This window comes from Dama dama, chromosome 11 (genome assembly GCF_033118175.1).
Source record: "Dama dama isolate Ldn47 chromosome 11, ASM3311817v1, whole genome shotgun sequence".
NCBI lineage: Eukaryota > Metazoa > Chordata > Mammalia > Artiodactyla > Cervidae > Dama > Dama dama.
This window is the reverse complement of record NC_083691.1, coordinates 74,039,846-74,059,133: the sequence shown is the minus strand read 5'-3', so window position 1 is coordinate 74,059,133 and position 19,288 is coordinate 74,039,846. Positions and strand designations below refer to the sequence as shown.

The 19,288-nt window shown below is 51.4% G+C and overlaps 1 protein-coding gene across 1 annotated transcript in view; it reads right to left on the bottom strand.

Moving 5' to 3' along the window:
* Positions 1-4,644: 4,644 nt before the first annotated feature.
* Positions 4,645-19,288, bottom strand: part of KCNK12 (potassium two pore domain channel subfamily K member 12) — a 48,135-nt gene continuing 33,491 nt past the window's right edge. The window contains exon 2 of the mRNA XM_061155463.1: positions 4,645-5,804. Within this exon, the coding sequence (XP_061011446.1) occupies positions 4,903-5,804 (902 nt within the window). The 3' untranslated portion in view covers positions 4,645-4,902. The remainder of the gene's footprint in view (positions 5,805-19,288) is intronic.

The window sequence follows — 19,288 nt, the reverse complement described above, 5'->3', positions numbered from 1 at the left end:
TTTAAGACATTTGCCCTTCAAAATCACCCAGGCAGCTGCCAAAAAATTCCAAGGCCTGCCTGCTTCCCTCCTGCAACCACTAAAATCAGATTTGGGGCATGGGGCTGGGGCATCAGTATCTTTCAGAGGTCCCTTTGGAAAGTCTAGTGCACAGCCAGAACTGGAAACCTTGGGCACAGTTGGGACTGTTTCCCCAGTGCTGGTTCCTCCACACCCCTACTTTCTTTCCGGGCCTGGCTATCAGTCTGCTTTAGCCCATCTGGGGAAGCGGCCTAGGATGTCTGTTGGTGCCCTTAGCTCACATGAATGACACAGTTGTTTTCCAGAGTAACTCCCCGAAGACGCTGCCACCCAGGCCCAGTCCTCAGAGCCGATGTCTCTTGGGGCCCCCTGAGAGGAGGTGTGATCAGGGAGGTGGAGAGGCAGGCGGCTCTGACAGACAGAAAGCAAACAGCTCAAAGGGGTGGCAGGCTGCATTTTATTCATCGTTAATTTCAACACCCTTCAAACCCTCTCTTGGAGTGCTGCTCAGAAAAATAAATGTATTGTTTAAGAAACCCTGCAGACTGGCCCCGCATGCTCTAAATCCCTCCTAAGAGAACAGGGAGCATAGAAAATGATCTGTAAAGCAAGGGGGTAGCTTCCCTAGGGAAGACAGGGTGGAAGAGGGGGGGGTGGAAGGGGAGGAGGCTGACAGCAAGGGGAAGGGGAGGGTCTTGGGTCAGGTTGGTGCAGTAATCTCACCACTCCAGGGTGGAGACTGGCTGGGTGGGCACGGTGCCTGGAGGTGTCAGAGCTGCTCCAGGGGCCAGAGTCCAGGCTGATGGCCCTGTCCTCGAGGTCAGGAGTGCTGTCAGCAGCCCTCTCCCCCTCTCCCCAACCCCACAGAGTAGGGAGCCTTTGGCAGCACCAAGCAGCATATTTTCTAACAACTGTTCCAACAAAGAAATGAGCCCCAGCCAGTGCCTCTTCTGGACTCAGAAGTGCCTCAAGCAGTCTGTCTGAATGTGCTTTCCAGACAGTGAGCACGTGCAATTGTGCTTTTTGTTTGTGAAAAATGTAAAAAGTTACAGTAAGATGGAGCCGTCTGGCCCATGGCTCCTGCTATGCTCCTCACCCACCTGGGAGGGGGCGCGCAGGAGGCAGGGCTCTGCTGGGAGGCCTGTCTGAGGGACGGAGGAGCCTGAGTACATTCAGCAGCTGTTTTCCAGGGTTTGGCTTGGGTTTGGTCGCTGGCTTCTGTGTAAAACACAGATCTGTGCAAAGTGTTCATGAAATTCCCCCAAGACAGGGAGGAATTTTCCAGGCCCTTGCAGATTTCCAGGGAGCTAAAAATGCAAAAATCCTTCTTCTTAAAGTAGCCCAGACTGGGATTTTTCTTTTCTTTTTTTTTTTTTTTTGCCTTGGGGAAAGGGGCTAGTAGCTCTTTATAAAGCTGACACGTGTGCATGTGTGTGTGTGTGAGCACATGTGTGCATGAGGCTGCAATATGTGACACTCCTGGCAAAAGCCCAGGATTGCCTGGCATTTTCCACAAGCTGAGGGCCTGAGGCTGCCTGAGCCTTCTGCCTCCTCCGCCAGACCCAGACAGAAGCACTGGCTTCAGAGAGAACACAAGGGCCTGACTACTTGGTCTTCTTACTGAACACGGCATCAAGGCGTGCCCTTGCCCACCTGGCTCTGGAAGGCCAGGCTCCTGTCTAGGATTCTGGCCTCTGCATGGCCACAGCTGGGTGACAAGGGCTTCTTAGAGCCCATGCTGTCTTTACCACAGCCTCACAGCCCCAGCACGAGAGGAGTGAGTGTGGGCCTCAGGTTAGAAAGCAACTCTTGGAGCCTGAGGGCACTGTGAGCTACCAGCTGTGGGTCAGACCTGAGACCCCTGCGTGGTGGGAGAGGCCACAGCATCTAAGAGAAAGGAGCACTTTCTTAGCCAGGGGTTCAGAAACCTGCACCAAATCAGGGGTCCCTAATGATGTCTATAACCCTGAAATGAAAGGAGGACCCCATCCCAGCTTGTCAGGCAGGTCTAGTTCTCAATGCTCGCCCTCAAGCAGGATATCAAACAAGCCTTTTAGCTCTGGGTCTAGGTTCTGACATTCCCACTGACCTTGTGAGTTTGGCTTTTCCAAGGGAAGCAGCCCCTTTGGCCTGAGGTGAAAGACAATGTTTATTGCGAAGCGGAGAGTAGATTAACGGAACGTGAACAAAAGTCCGTGCATACCACTGAGCCCTGATCTGCCACTGTACACTAGAGGGCCGGTGTTTCTCTGGGAGGTTGCTGAGGAAGAGAGGTCCCTTTCCTGGCTCCCTTGAACGATGCTTTCAATTCCCTCAGAAGCGTGCTCAAGCTGTCTGCAACTGCCTCCTTCCAACGGGAAAGCACAGGAAAAGAAGTGAAAACAGCTAAGGCTGCAGCATGAGCAACCCAGAAGAGACGTCAGGGAGCAGCGGTGACAAGAAGACTGCCAAGGAAGGTGGCGAGCTTTTCTTCTCTGGAGGCAGATCCTGTTCCCTCTCATGGGGATGGGATTCTGTGCAGTCCTGTTCGTGGTCAGAGGATTGCTGGACGCCCCTTCTGGCCTGCCTAGCTCAAGCAGCCTGGATGACTGTGTCTTAAGTCTTCTGTGCTGTTCCTGGGGCTCACCTTTCTGGGTAGGTTGCTGTTTTGCCTGTTGTTTAGTCCTCGTGGTCTAGGTATCTCTGTCACGGGGATGTCTGCTTTCCCTCTGGATGGCTCAGATCCCCAAGTTATTTCCTGTTGCCTAGGTGACATCTCTAATTGGATGCCTTTTCATCTTTCCTTCTTTTAAAGGGACAGACCTGAAACCTTATTTCTAGGTCCCATTAGAGGACTCTGCCCTGAAAACATGTGTGCCTCTCTGAACATGTCCCTTCAGTGTGACTGCAGCTGTCGCTCACATGGAGGAAGGGGTGGCGGGGTTGGGAAGGGTGGCTCATGGAGCCAGTCTAGCTGATGTCACAGTGCATCCTGGAAGTGTGGCTCTCTGGAAGCCTACCCTTCAGGAATTGGCAAGATTGACTTCTGTCCAGGCCCGCTCCTCACTGGCTTCACTCCCAGATTAGGGTCTGTGTTTAAAAGCCAATTTAGATCCAAATTAGAAATGACCCCTCACCACCCAAAAAAGAAATGATCCCAAAGTAGCTGGAGAGTTGCTCAGATCTGAATTTGTCTTTTCCTTCCTGCCATGAACTGGAAGGGGCGAGGGGAGGCTGACATTCAAGCATGACTCTTAATGCTGTGTGTGTTGTTTGAGAGTTCCAGGCACATATGCTTCCTTCATTTCCAAGAAGGGAGATTTCACGGCTTTTGATGCCTTTCAGGCAGAAGGTGTGAGGTGTCCTGGTGCTTTTCTAAGACTTCCTGTCAGAAGCTGTATATATATTGGTGGGTCACACTGTGTCTGACTAGACTCTGGTATTTGTCCTTGGGATCGTCATCTTTTTAGATGAGAAAATGGGCCGATAGAGGATTGTTCCTTTATAGTCCGAGACCTTCATCTCTTCAATGAAGACTGGGCATCGGGCCTTCCTCCAGGTGGATGACTCCCTGCGAGGCAGAGGGTGAGTCTAGGAGAACCTGTCTTTCAGCTTGAGGATCATCCAGACCAAAACTTGAATCCCAAAACTGCTTCTTCCATCCACCAGCTTTCTCCCTCCGGCTTGCCTCCACTTCCAATATAGACTGTGTGTGTGGAAAAAAACACATTCACCTGAGTATCAGAGGGACCCACAGGGCTCAGAATGGGATGTATCCCAAACACATTATGGGCTTTGGAGTTATGTTCTTTGTCACTTGCAGTATGGCTGCTTTGGTTCCCAGGGCTGCAGGCCCTGGTGCCCACCGGTGCAGCTAGCAGAGCCCTGCTACAGGGGAGAGGCAGCAGGAGGGGGTGCTCTGCACCCCTCAGGCTCTCTACAAGGGAAAAAAAGGTTGAGAAAAAAAATCCCCACCAACAAAGAAAAATCTTGTCTGAGAAGACTCAGATGTTCCTGGCTTAACAACAAAAAGCATTCCCACGGATGATGCTGGTGAAAGGAAGGAGAGTTGAGGGGATTCAGAGATGTGCCCTGAGCCACAGAGATCAGCCAGCTGAGGCAGAGCTGGGCTTCTGTAGCCTGAGTGAGCCCTGCAGACCACTGCAGGCTTTCCCTCCTTAAACAGAGTTGCCCAGCTCCATGTTCTAAGTGGACTAACTCCAGGCTGAGAAAGGCCTCCTAAGCCCCTTACCATGGCAATTCCCAGATCTCTGGGAAATGCCACCGTCCGCAAGTTGGTGCTATGCTGCATCTCATTGCATAATACTACACCATTCTCTGTGTGTAGCGGCTGTTCTATATATATACATCAGGAGGCAACATATGGCTCTCCCCACCCCCACCTGTCATAACTGTGACTATATCATTTCTGACGACCAGAAGGAAGCTGCTAGGCTGGGCCAGGATTCTAAATGCTGCGGAGGTAATTCAGAGCCATGGAAAGTTGCACCATATGCTTTGGGGTTGCCAGCTGCTTATGTGCATGGAGGCGGGGTTTAGTGCCAGTCTGCAAAACCCTGGGGCGGCACTCCCCTGGCTGCCGTGCGCACCAGGCGAGGGTCTGGGCTGCCACTTTTTCTCTCCCCGGAGGAGAATCTGCTGGGGACCACGGTTCTCCAAGAAGGGGACCCACAAGAATAACAGGCTCCCCCAAAACCTGCCCTTGATAACATCAGGCCTGGCCAAATAGTATTTCTTTAAAAAAAAAAAATTTTTTTTTTTTTTTTTGGTTTTATTTTATTGGATAAAGGTTAAGAAAGCGCCAGCGTCTGAGAGGAGGGCAAACGCCGCCCGGCTGCACGCCAGCCTGCTTGAGGGTCCGTGGCGCGACAGGTTGCGCCTCTACCTGGAGGCGCTGGTCTCGGCCAGGCGGTTGTTCATGATGCCCAGCGCGCCCACGCCGCCCGAGAAGCCGTTCTGGCGCGTGTTGACGCACACGCTGCGCGGGTAGCCGTTGGCCGTCTCCGACAGCTGCTTCTGCAGCAGCGCCAGCGACACCTTGTTGGACGCCGTGAGGTCGCGCATGGAGATGAGCTCGCCCGACAGGCGGCGGCCCTCGGCGTCGCTGTCGCGGGCCGCGGGGTCGGCGCCGAGTGCGGCCAGGCGGCGGCGCAGCCGGGAGCCCGGGGTGATGGCGTTGCGCCGGGCCAGGGGCGCGCCGGGCGCGGGGCAGCAGCGCGCGCAGCAGCGGCAGCTCAGCTTGCGCAGCATCCAGTTGAGCACCTGCTTGATGAGGATGGAGATGACGTTGAAGAGCGAGTAGATGCAGCACACGCCGAGCAGGATGAAGAGGAAGTTGCCCAGGCGGTAGAGCCCCTGGTTCCGGTAGGCGGCGTGCTGGCTGCTCACCAGGTCCCCGAAGCCGATGGTGCTGAAGGTGACGAAGCAGAAGTAGAGTGAGTCCACGTAGTCCCAGCCCTCCACGCTGGTGTACATGGCCGAGGCGCAGCAAGACAGCAGCACGGCGAACAGGCCCAGGATCAGCAGCACGTGGTACACCGAGGGCTTCCAGCCTGCCAGGCAGTCGGCCTCCGAGAGCGCGGAGCCGCGGCGGAAGGTGGCGGGCAGCAAGCCGCTCCGGCGCAGCTGGCGCTCCCGGCAGGCGCGCATGATGAAGGCCAGCAGCGAGATGATGCGCTCCAGGAAGAGGTTGAAGAACAGGATGGTCCCGGCGCAGCCGAACAGCCCATAGGCGATGAGGAAGGCCTTCCCGCCCACCGTGGCGGGGGTGGTCATGCCGAAACCTGTGGGGACAGAGCAGGGATCAGCGCGGTCCTGGCTGGACAGGTGGTCCCCACCCGGCGCGGCGCAGTTGTGTTCAGGTGTTGACATGGCTCTCATCCTGAGTGGCACCACTCACCTGGAGGAGAAGCAGTGCCAAGACATTTCTCTCCCTTGGCGGCACCAGATATGGTTCCTAAGTCTGGACAACCACTAAACTGATGGAGGATACATGACTCCTCTTCTGGGGGATCTATAAATCAATACCAGTGGGGTGAGAGAGTCACTAGGAAAGACCCATGGCGACACATAAAACAGCTGCACAGGGGAAGACATTGAGATACCCACAAACCACACAAGTGTCATCTGCTCTCTCACCACTCAAATCGTTTTTTTTTTTTTTTTTTTTAATGTACCAGTGGCACACTTGGGCCTTGTTAGGACAGAATTCCATAAAGGCTTCATTTGATAGAATCGCTGAGGACCAGGTAGGGTGTATTCAGTCCAGGTAGCTATATTTGATGGTCTCTGAAAAGGGGTTTATGAAACTGACAAAGGATTGTTTGAGAATGAGTATGCAGCCTTCAGAGAGTGAGCCTGTCTCTGCCATTGGACATCAGCTCTTTCTCACCCAAGGACCACCATCAATCACCCTTGCTCCACTTGTAGCCAAGGGAAAGGTTTCAGCCCAGCTGGGTCCTGTGCTGCTGTGTGTCTGGAGTGACTTTTATCCTGAGAGGTCTGCTCTATGCCTGGGCAGCTGCTTACTGCTTTGAACTCTTATAATTAAGTCTTAATTTACCCACTTGTTCAAAGCACAGTCTTAAAGGGAGTTTCTTTATCGACTGATTGCTGCAGAAGGCTTGGCTTCTGGCCAGGGTGCTTGGCCCATCCTGGCCAGGGTCCTGCAGATTGGCAGCTCTGCTCCTCCACCATGAGCTCTCAGCCAGCTGCCAGCTGTGATGTCTTTGTGGGACCCATAGCTACCTGACTCTGGTTATGGGAGGGGATGTTATCCCTTAGCATGAAGATCCACTGCTGCTTGGGGTCTGAGCTGAAAACACATTATCAGAGCAGCACGGTAGCACCTATCAAGACCTCTGCAGCTAAAATTCAGGGGCATCCCTGTTTAATGCATGCCCAAGGTCAAGAGGTCTACCTATGCCCTGTTAGTGAGGTAGGGCCAGCTCTGGGAAAGGGGTGGCTTAACTATGTCCCTGAAAAACCTAGAGAAAAATTTTTTTCAGAATGATTCCTTAAATGTGTATGCTAATCATTTTCTAGAATCCTTGGAGGAAATGCCCCATTGCCTGACATTGTCTTCATCTTATGCTTAATGACTCAACTTAGGAGAAAATCTTATACTGATACCTCTGTTGAGGAAGATGTCTCCTCCTAGGGATTATGTCCCTAGGTTCAGAATTTGGCTATAAGAGTGTGAAAAAAAACAAACTAGCAGTGTAACCAGGAGTTCAAAAGAGGGATTTTGCTACACTTTAAAGTCAAACTCAAGTTTCTGAATTCATAAAGAAATCAACTCTGAATCAATATGACAATATGTGGAGTGGGAGTGTTTGTATTTGTCTCTGTGTGTATTTGTAATAGAAATCCTACTAACAGATTGATAACCCAGGTGTCCACCAGCATAACTAATTCATGGTCAATTCATACAAGAAAATACTATATAGCAAAGAAAAAGCAAAGACCACTGCTACCTGCAACAACATGAATGAACCTCACAAAAAGAATGTTAAAAGAAACTGGACACAAAAGTATTCCATTGGCATAATATTCAAAGCCAGGTAAAACCAAACTACAGTACCTTTTTAGGGATGCATACCTGACTGGTAAAATTACAAAGGAAATTGAGATAAAAGTCAGAATTGGAGTTTGCTTTGGGGTGGCAGGGCGGGGTGAGTGGAAGTGGACCCAGGGAGACTCTGGGATGCTGGAAGTGATCTGTTGATCTGAGTGGTGGTTAGATGAGTGTTCATTGTATAATAACTTTTCAAACTATGTTTTAGGAGCTTTTTTACTCTCATGATAAGAAAAACCTCAAAATGCCTAGATGATTAGGAACTGTGAGGGATCTTAATTCTGGTCTACCTGTCACTGTATAGGTGAGGGAGCAGGGGTTGAGGGAACATGACCTACAGCTCGTGGCGGACAGATGGTTCGTGGGGGGACAGATGCCATACTTGTGTCCTGGCTTCTTGCCTGGTGCTTAGACCATCATACACAACACTGCTGCTACTCATGAAGGGAAAACAACACCTCTGGTTGGGGGATCACTTGGCTAAATTCCTAAAGAAATGAAAAATGCTGAGCCTGGAATATTAATACTATGCCTAAGAGAATATTGAATGGAATTTTCCTGTTCTTTAGAATTTTCAGCTAAAAGTTTAGCGTGACATGTAATACATTAGCCCTCATTCTAAAGAGAAGTTTTAAATATTTATTTATTTGACTGTGCTGAGTCCGAGTTGTGACATGCAGGATCTAGCTCCCAGACCAGGGATCAAACCCGGGCCCCCTGCATCGGGAGCTTGGCGTCTTAGCCACTGAACCACCAGGGAAACCCATAAAGAGAAGTTTTAAATACACCTACATTGTATCTATTAAATCAGCAAAATAGGGTGGCCAGTAACTGGTACCACCCACTTCCACGCTGTACAGAAAGGCTAGAAAGTACCCAGGGATAATGGGAGATGGCCTTGAAATAGGAGGGTGCTGTGGCATCCCCAAGGCAAGAGATGGTGGGGGTGGGATTGGTCAAGAGAGCATGAGGCTGCAGCAGGGGCAGCCTGGCAACTCGTTTCCTGGTGGATGCTGGCTGAACTGCAGACACTTGTAAACTCAGCCTGGAGCACCGGAGCAGAGCATGCTGAGGGTTCTGGGAGAGCCAGAGGTGTCTCCGGGAATCTGACCCTGTGCTGGACAATTCCCTGGGCCGAAGGCTGACTGGTGCAGCTCACACAGGCAGGGGCAGGGAGTGGGAGCACTAGTGGGAGCAGTCTCCTAGGGCATCCTGCACCAGGGACGGGGGAGAGTGACAGGGGGCAAGTGACCTCTGCAGCCAAATCTGAAGAGACTGCCCACGAGGGCTGCCTCCTGGATCATGGGGGCCTGAGGGGCGGAGGGCAGGTGAGCATGCAGTGTAGTCATAGGAAGCACCACCCACTCAAGGAAAGGTGCAGGGTGGTGGTGCCTGTGTTTGGGGGGATCACCAAAGACATATGGGCTCCATGAAAAGGTATGCCTATCCTAACAATGGGTGTTGTGGTGCAGCCGCAAGGCCAACCTCTACTGGCTCATTCCTTTTCCCAGCAAACACTGAGGACCTGGTTTGGCAGGCCTTGTGCTACACTCAGGGCTTTGGTGGAAAACAAGACAGACGCCCTCACAGATGACCTAGGCTGCCTTCTTAGAGGTTTTACACAGCTCTCCACTTACCCCTCTGCTCTCAGCGGCTCACCCCTGGACAAGGGCAGAGCTTTTCCCTGCTGCCTCCACGCAGAAGCTGGGCCAGACCTGGTCCTAAGGTCTCCTCGTGGCTATGACTGTAGGCCCCAAATGACACCAACTGTGTGACTGGCTCTGGCACTTTTAGCCGAAAATGAAGAGGACAGGCAGGTAGGAGGTTCCCTGGCATCACAGAGGGCACTCAACGCCAGGGTCCCTCTCACTGGCCTTTTCCTGAGGTCTGGCCCTGTGCCCACTTCACCCCCCTTTGCTTTCCTACAGACCCACCATCGGCTCAGCTCCAGAGACAGGGTGGAGGGGGCACGGTCCACTGTCCTTCCCCATCAGCACCAAGAGAGGCTCAGAGCTCTGGGGGCGCTGAGAGGGGTAGGGTCAGTGCCTGGTGCTGCTGCCTAGCCAGATGTTCCCACAATGGAAGAACAGTCCCCCCAAACCCTGGCAATCTGTGGGGAGCCAGGCTGGCTCTGGAGAAGGGCCTTGAAGCTTCAGCCAGAGAAAAGGCAAACCCAACCACCCAGAGAATTCCCCCTTCCCCCACTCACACTCTGCAGAGGCGTAATCTGTCCCTGGGTTCGCACCAAGCCTGCTGTTTTGTTTATGCCACAATTGATCTGCCATCCCAGTTTGCAGAGAGCAGACACTTGGGGGCTTTATTATGCCACTTTGACAAAAGCTGTGAAGCTCATTCCCACAGTCTGTCTGGTGCCGCCTTCGCAAATGGGGCCCCAGTGACAGGGCCTCTGGAGTTCAGCTCTGAGAGCCTGGAAGCGAGATGGGGAGGCCAGCACTGATCTGTCTCAGGCCCTGGGTGGCAGCCTCTGTGCTGGACACTGGACATGTCCCCTCATCCCATCCCCTCGGCCATCCTGAGAGGGATGCATCATCAACCGCAACAGTGCAGGCAAGGCCATGGGCTGAGTAAGATACTCAGCGAGTTACTGTTTTTAAGTGGCTGAACTGACTCTGGTGCCATTTTTCACTGCACCAAATGGGACATTTGGGTTCCTCATCTGGGGCAACTTTTCCTACTAGCTCTGCAGTGTCATCTTGGTGGAGGGGAAGTATAATTTATAATCTAATCTGAGATACTTGACAGCAAATAATTACCCCAGGACAACAGGTGTAAGCCACAGTGAATCCAAGCAACTGGGATGCATGATTAAAATGCAGATTCCAAGGCAGGTCCCACTCCAGAGACTTATTTAGAATGACCCAGGACTCTGCATTTTAACAAATGTCCCCTGATGATTCTCATGTGAATGGGCTAAAGCGCTTCCTTTAAGAAACAATATAATACTCTATTGTTGATGACCCTACTGGTTGGAATTTGCCTAATTTCAAATATTTTGATTTAAATTCCCTAAAACTTTTTTTTTTCAGCTTTAGAGAGTTGTAGTTGACATATAAACCTGTAAGATATTTAAAATATACATCATAATGATTTGTTGGTTTAAATTTCGAGTAACATAAAACCCTTGCTGTGGACATTGCAGCTATCTCCTTTAACCATCACCCCACCCCCCACCCCGAAAGTATAGCAGCCAGGCCCCTTGAAGAATTGACCCAACAGCCAAGGGTGGGCTCCATTAGTCTAGCCCAATCTGGAAAATCCAGTCCCTTACTATAACTGGTTGGAGGATATAGGCCTAAGCCAATCAGTGCAGGGCATTTTCATGGCCACAGAGTTTGGCTCAGGGATGGGCATGTGACCCCATTCAGACCAATCAGATGAGATGAGAGTTTCATTGATCGTTTCTGGGTCAAATGCTTCTCACTTTTAAGAGTGCTGCCCTGGGTATGGAGGGAGCAGGAGGTGGCCCCAGGAGTGGTTGGTGGCCATCTGTGACCATGAGGAGCCAGCTTAGATGAAGCTGACACTGCAGAAGGCTGGGTCAAGTTGTCCTGAAAGCCCCAATGAACTGTCCAGTCAAACGGGCCAGGCTGTCTGGCCGACCTTTGGGCTTCCAGGTACATGAACCCATGAATCCCTTCTCCTGCCTACGCCTTCTGTCACGTACAACCAAACGCACTCCAGCTGGTGCCAGTGGTTAAGGGCCTGGTTAAACAAGGAAACAGTACCAGACCTGAACTCAAAGCTTTGACTTCTGCTGTAGCTCCTATCAGCCAAGTGACTGAAGCAAGTCACTATCACTAACTCCTCTGAACTTCTGTTTTTTCATCTGTAAAATGAGCTCCTGATACAAACCCTCTCTGAACTGTAAGACAGCCTGCCGATGGGTGTTGCTCAAGATGAGTCAGTAGACTTAATGGAAGGTGGAGAGAATTCCCATGATTTAAAAAACAAGTTAAAATGAAACAAGTTTATTTACTGCAGGACTTTTCAGAGTGCTCACTGTGTTAATATGAAACCATGAGGGCTATGCTAACACAGTCCAGTGTTCCTCAAACATAAGCCATTGACCGTAGAATGTATTTAGTCACCTCGAGTGACTTGGGTATTTCAAAAAGTAATCTTCAGGAAATGCCATACTTTATGCTCACGAAAAACTAAGGATGAGACATTTAAAAACGTGTGTGAGGATTTCCCACGTTTTAAAAAAGTCACTGCAACGCTGCAATGCCTTTGCAGTGCCTGGCATGTAGAATGTGCTGGGCCAAGTCTGTTGAGTGAATGCATTGACTGTCACTCTACTTGTTTGGAGTAGTGATTCTCTGACTCGATTATCTAGGACCAACCTGGAATCTTATCAGGTTCTGAGGTGGCATTCATTATTCCAAATTTCTAACCTGGCTCCAGGTGAGGCCACTGCAACTGGTCAGTGAACCTTACTTTGAGCACCAAGCGCAGATGACTTAGAATCAACTTCATGGGACGGTCTCCACAATGAGTTTGGGGACCCCTTGGGAGGAAGGACCATTATATCGGCAATTTGGAATTATAGATTATATAGGCTGCTCAGGTTTGAATCCTAGCTCCACTAGGAATTGTCTTTGAGCAAATTAATTAACCTTTCTGTGCCTCCATTTTCTGTACTAAACTGAGTCAATACATCTAAAACTCTTAGGATAGTGCCTGCCTAGCATATTGTGCTATGCGGTGCTCAGCCGTTTCAGCTGTGTCCGACTCTTTGCGACCCTGTGGGCTGAAGCCCACCAGGTTCCTCTGTCCATGGGGTTCTCCAGGCAAGAATACTGGAGCCAGTTGCCATGCCCTCTTCCAAGGGATCTTCCCGACCCAGGGATCGAACCGGTGTCTCCTGTGTCTCCTGCATTGTAGGCAGATTCTTTACTGCTCAGCCACTGCAGAAGCCCTTGCCTAGCACATTAATAAACACTTAACAAAGTCTTCTTTCTATTCTTCACAGTGGACAAGGGAATCATATATAAATTAGGCAGTGATAGTTATTTGCTGATTCAATAACTGAAAATAAAAATTTCAAGAACCTCTCAAGGATGAGAGTTAAATGTCAGGGACAGTGAGAAAGCTGAGGTCAGGGGGGCAGTGGGCAGAGGAGGGGAAAGTACCCATTTGGACTCATCAGATAAAATATAGAACTCCCAGATAAACCTGAATTTCAGATAAACAAATGAACTTTTTAGTGTAAGAACATCCCAAACATTGCATGGGCCATATTTACACTTAAAAAAAAAAAAAAGATTCGTTGTGTTTCTGAAATTCATATTTAACTGGGAGTTCTGTATTTTTATCTGCTAAATCTGGCAGCCCTACCCATGGCCTACTTGTCTGCTGGGCACACTCCTCTGGGAAGCATCTCCCAACACCCCCCTCTCTTGGGATCCTTCCTGACTGCTGGAGGAGGGGTAACAGGCTCACTTTAACACTCAAGGGGCCTAAAGCTCACACAGAGCTGGGCCTTGCCCAAGGCCAGGCCAGCAGCTGAGTCTTCCAGCACCTCTGCCTCTCCAAACAGGAAACAGTGGGAGATGTGGGGTGGGCTGTGGGGCAGAGGCTGGGGCAGCCTTCAGGCGGCTCTGTGGTTGGAGCTGACACTGACTTGGGGAGAAGGCAGGAAGTACATGGCCATGCTCCGTGGAGGCGGGCTGGGCACTTGAGAGGTGAGACTTCAGTTAAGACTCACATAAGCCCCAGGTCTGGAACCTTGAGGCTGCCCATGTCATCCTTCTCCAAGTCCCTCTCCTGAGGAGGACAGCTGAGCAGCCTGGCCAAACCTTCTGGGAGGGTTGAGAATGAAAGGAAGGCTGGAAGAAGTTATTAAAGCATTTAATGAGGAGTGGAAACATGGAATATGTGATAATTATATTATCACATAATAGCTGATATGTATTGAGCCCTCACTCTTTCCAAGCACTATGCCAAAGCTTCATGTAAATCAATGCATCCATTCTCACAATTCAGTGAGACACTGGGTGTCATTCATCCTAAGTCATAGATTTTTTTCCTTCAAGTTTTAACACCCCTGAAATCAAGATGCACCTTATAATCAATGACTTAGTGTATTTGGCAGCATTCAAAATTCTTAATGGCATACATTATTGGTGCATCTATAATTGATGGTGTCTTAGATTTGATGAACTACAGTGGGAATTATTATCATTCCCGTTTGTGAGATTAGTAAACTGAGTCACACTTAATAAAGGCACTTAGGTTAAATAACTTGCACAGATCACAGAGCAAGCAAGTGGCAGAGCCCAGTGTGAAACTAGAGAAAGGAGTTTGTGATGCGCTAAGAGAGAGTCAAATGCACGAGAGTTCAGACAAAAGAGACGTAGGCTGCTTTTGGCTAGAGCAGCAGTTCTTAACTCTGGCTTCAAAGTGGAATCTCCTGGGAAATTTAAATTAGTCCCCAGAGCTGCTTAGGTCAGGGCTGTGTTCTCCTGCAGTGACTGAGAGTCTTATGGAGGAAGAGGTATTCATGTTTAGTCTTGAAGCGTGGATGGGACTTTGAGAAGGAGGAAGTTAGAGATATGGTGTGCCCTGCTGGGAGAGTGGTGTGCACAGGGCCAGGGTAAGGGGCTGGGTCCAGCCTGGCTGGCTCCCAAGTGCAGCCTGGTATCAGGCCCACAGACAGCGTTCAGCAACTCTTGTTGATGGAGTGAGTGACCCTGACGCAGAAGGAGGAGGGCAAGGCTGGGGACCCTCCTGTCCACCTTACACTCAGGCTGAACTTGCAGGAGCTCTGTGGCAGTGAGGGTGTCACCTGACACCTCTAGAAGCTTCTCCATCATCTGGGCATGGCATCCAGCAACATGTCTGGCCTTGTACAACAGAAACTCACAAACTCTGACACACTCGATTTCGGCTTTGGAGAAGGTGGTGCCTCCCCCCAGCGCGGAGACCAGAGCCTGAAGCCAGCCCAGAGGGGATGCTGACACTCACTTGGGACAGCCGAGGTCACAGTGGCCCCGTGAGGTGAAGGGACAACAAGTTATTGGTGGAGTCGTCTTGGGTGTGTGTACAGTAGAAACTCACAAACTCTGGAAACATCAAGCTCGGTGAGCCTCCCTTCCTGCAGGCTTAGGAAGGGCCAACATTGGCTTTCTTGGAGAGCTGAGGGCAGGGGCTGTGGCATCAAGCTCTGGCGCCTCTACTCACTAATGGGCTGACGGGGACACGTTATTCTCCCTCTAAAAATCGCCTGATGACCGCCTACCTCGTGAGGTTGCTGTGAAGAGTGGATGAGGAGGTGGTTCCCTCGTGCCTCCCACAGTGCCTAGAATGTGGCAGGCGCTCAAGAAGCTGCAAGCTTAACTGGGAAACACACGGGCGAGGCTGGCCCTCACATCACAGCTGATGAGCCGCAGGTGGAGCAGGGCCCGGTGAACTACGACTAGGCATTTCAGCAGCAAGGAAAAGCCCCCGTACACACACCCAAGACGACTCCACCACTATCTTGGAGTCCCTTCACTTCACCGGGCTTCCGTGTCCTCAGCCATCCTGGGTGAGTGGAACATCCCCTCTGGGCTGGCTTCAGGCTCTGGTCCCCATGCTGGGGGGGAGGCACCACCTTTTCCAATCCTGAAATCATATGTGTTAGTGGGGGGAGGGGGTTGATACTGGAAAGTGGGCCTGTGGTGGAAAAGCTGACACTCTGCGTGCGACGTTTGCCGGTACTTGGGTGCATGTGTGTGCGTGCGTGCGTGCTCACTCGTGTCTCTCTTTGCAACCTCATGGACTGTCGCCTGCCAGGTTCCTCTGTCTGTGGTATTTCCCAGGCAAGAATACTGAAGTGGGTTACCATTTCATCCGCCAGGGGATCTTCCCAACCACAGGGATTGACCCTGTGTCTCTTGTGTCTTCTGTATTGGCAGACGGGTTCTTCACCAGCTGAGCCACCAGAGAAGCCCACTAGTACTTGAGGATTTGTCTCAATTGTAAACCAGATGGGAGGCTCCCTGAGGGCTCAGCGCTGGGGAGGGCTCGGCGCCACAGAGGGCCGTGGGGCTGGCCTCACACTAGAAGCTCCCTGTGTGTGTGTGCTGAGCCGCTCCGTCGTGTCTGACTCTTTGCGACCCCATGGACCATGCCAGACTCCTCTGTCCCTTGGCTTTCTCCAGGCAAGAATACTGGAGTGAGTTGCCATGCCCTTCTCCAGGGGATCTTCCTGACCCGGGGATCCCGACCCCATCTCTTATGTCTCCTGCATTGGCAGGCAGGTTCTTTACCACTAGCTCCCTGACTCGGTCCAGAGAGGCAACACAGAAGCACACAAGCCCCGTGGAGAAAGCGGGCCCTCTCACTCTCCTGTTCGCTTTTGCTTGTTCTTTGGGGGCCTTTGGGATGATCTTTAAGGGGTGTGTGGGGATGGCTGAGAGGGCCTGGGGCTTAAAAAAGTAGTCTGAACCCCACAGGCTGCGGGTCGGGGATTTTTAACATTAGAAAAGTTTTGGTAATCTGGGAGTGATGGACATGTGACCCCAAGAATCGACTTTGAATCTCAGTGCTGTTTTCCTTGCCCATGGGGCTAACTGAACCTGCCCCCACCATGCGCTTCATCTGTGGGATTAAGGTTTTTCTCTCCTCACCAAAAATCATTCCGCAAAATGAGTTATTAAAAGCCGGTTAACTACGCCTGCCTCCGGGACGCTCCCGCTTAACAACCTCTCCTGGGGAGCAGCTGTCAAGCTGGGGCCTCGAAGCTGGAGGGAAGATGACTCATTTACATAGAGCCCGTCCTCTGTCCTGCCCCCCTAGATCTGTCCCTGTCTCTCTGATGACTAATCCTCTCCAGGGATGAGCTCACCGCCCCTCCTGCCCACCACAAAAAGAGCAGAGCCCAGAATGTAGCCTCAGCCCAGAACTGCGGGAGAAGACTGACTCCAAGGCCAGGGAAGGCAGGGACAGTCCCTGATGCGACAAAAGTCTGGCTAACAACAGCCGGAGGTGGGGCAAGAGGTGAGGAAAGCCCGGAAGCCCACGCAGCCCCAGCCTTGCTCCCCCAAACCTCAGGGTCCCCACGCAGGGCTGTGGAGAGGCACAGGCCACCCCTCAGAAGGGCGAGTAGACCCACTGTGGGGAGAAGGCAGGTCCCTCAACCCAGAAGTGTCCATACACTGTCAACTGAATCACACTTCACCTACAATCCTAGTTAAGAGAGGAGAAGATTCTTTTTTAAAGGGAACCTGTGGTAGTTCCCAGAGAAGGCAATGGCACCCCACTCCAGTACTCTTGCCTGGAAAATCCCGTGGATGGAGGAGCCTGGTGGGCTGCAGTCCGCGGGGTCGCGAACAGTCGGACACGACTGAGCGACTTAGCGACAGCAGCAGCAGTGTTAGTTCCTGTCAAACTGTCCTCTCACGCACACAGTTCCAGCTCCTCTCAGTTAATTCAGTTTTTATTCATCTGGAGAAGCATGTCCTCCTCCCCACCCATGCAGCCACAAGCCACATTTGAGGGGGGCCCCTGCCCCGAGGCTGAGGGGAGACACGAGGACGGGGCTGCTTCTCGGGGCTCTGAAACCATCTCGCTGACTCTGGTTCCCCAAACCTGGCCACCTCCCCACACCTCTCCTCACAGAAGGCAGTCTGCCTGGCTGCTCCAGAGGAGGAAACAAGCCAAGAAACCATGAGAAAAGCAAACTGCACTTGAAGCTGCAGCCAGGTCCAGCTGCCGTGTACAGTAGAGTGGGTCCCCGGGGAACCGTGGGTATGCCGCGCTGGCCCGCTGACATGGCCCCTTGTCTCAGGCTGGTAAACCAGCATGAACGTCTCTGTTAGGGCCTGGCTGGGTCAGGAGGGCCCAAACCTGTGGCCCCTGCACTGAGGCTAAGTAGGGAGGGGTGCCTCCTTCTCCAGATGGGGTGGGGGCCATCCCAGCTGCACATTCAGCTCTCGGCTGCCCCGCAGGGAAGGGAGGTTGATCCCTGGCTCACAGGAAGGCAGGGTGGAGCGGAGGATGTCTGGAGCCTGCTCTATGCCCTGCACTCTGCTGGTGCTATCACAGATACGTCCTCAAAGCAGCTCCTGGGTGTGCTGGGGGAGTGTGTGACTTCTGGTCATTATTCAAGTGTGGAAACCAGGGCTCAGAGAAGTAAAATAGTTCCTGAAAGAACACCCCCAGCACTCAGGCCTCAAGCCCCACATTCACAACTCTTTCCATTCCATCTCTTAAGGCCTGACTCAGCCTTTGGTTCAGAGATTGTGGCTGTGAGTTTGCTTTGAAACATGCAAATAATCATACCATGCAGGAGGACTGACTGTGGCCAAAATGCCTGCCCTGGGCCTATGGCAGGAATCTGTACCAGATCCCAAGCAACGAGAGACAGGGGCCGGGGCACAGAGGCGTTGAGGACCTTGCTGAAGGTCACAGAAATTCCAACTCAGGCCTGCCGACTCCAAATCCCACTTTCCTTCCTCATCACCTTGTTTTAACCCCCTTGCCCCATTTGCACAGAGCGGGCCTGATGACTTGGGACCAGACTCCTGGTTTTCTGGAAACATTCTCTGTCCCAGTCATTCTGAACTTTGTCCCAGACCCAATGCACTGAAGCATAGCTCTGCCCAGATCTCTCTCCTGCTTACATTGCAACGAACTCCCAAGGGACAGGAAGATCTAGAATTTCTTAGACTTAGATTCAAGGCCCCATTTAACTTTTCTAGCATCATCTCTTTTTGAACCTTCTTCTTCAGGGCCACAGGTCCCCTCACTGATCCATACACACACATTGTCATTTACCAGGTAATTACTAAAATCTTGCTTCATAATGGACACCACACCATGGGGATATGAGGTGAGCAAGGAGGGCAGAATCCCAGCCTGAAAGAAGCTAGTGTCTAGCAAGCATAGCATGAACACTCCCTCCTTCGTGCCTTTGTGCCCACTGTTTCCCATCTCTGAAAGTCTGCAATGATTTCTTTCCTTTTCTGTTCACCTACCTGAATCCCATTCATCACCTGGTAGCACCTAGAGCTCATCAGGCATTTAATTATGTGCTGCTCAGGATGGCCTCTATACTATTGACTATGGTCCTGGAGTATTATTTCATCTTGTGTGTTTCCGTGTTGCCTTGCCAATGAAGACGTGGCCCATGTCTTAGGTTTCTTCTCATCCTTCATAAGGCAGGGGCAGAAACTGCAGTTTGTCTGGTGACCACCAGTAGGTTCTGTACCAGAAATGTGATTTCCATCTTCATTTTAGTTAATCTACCTAACATGTTTTTGAGACCTGCTATGTGCCAGGCATGGGGGTGGGGAAGAATCCTCAGATGTACAATATTGCCCATACCCTGCTGCTAAAGGTCACCAGGAACACACCTGCAGTTCAACAAAATGGAATCTATTGACTCATAGTAACAAAAGACACTGTCTATCATGGGGACCTGGGAGACTCATTTAGGATTTGGCCTTGGGTCAAGTGACTAGGGAAGGACTCAAGAAAGCAGGGCTTTGCTCTGAACTAGATGCCACCAAATCAGGAAACAGAGGATAATTCTAGGCTTGAGAATCTTAATAATTGTTACCTAGAAGGGGGAGGAAAGCCAAAGCCGTGACTGATAAAGAAATAGCAGTTGCTCACGTTAACCTGATAGAGGTGTTTGGTCATTTCTGTGGTTTGGATGACGTTGTTTGTCTGTGTTCAGACATG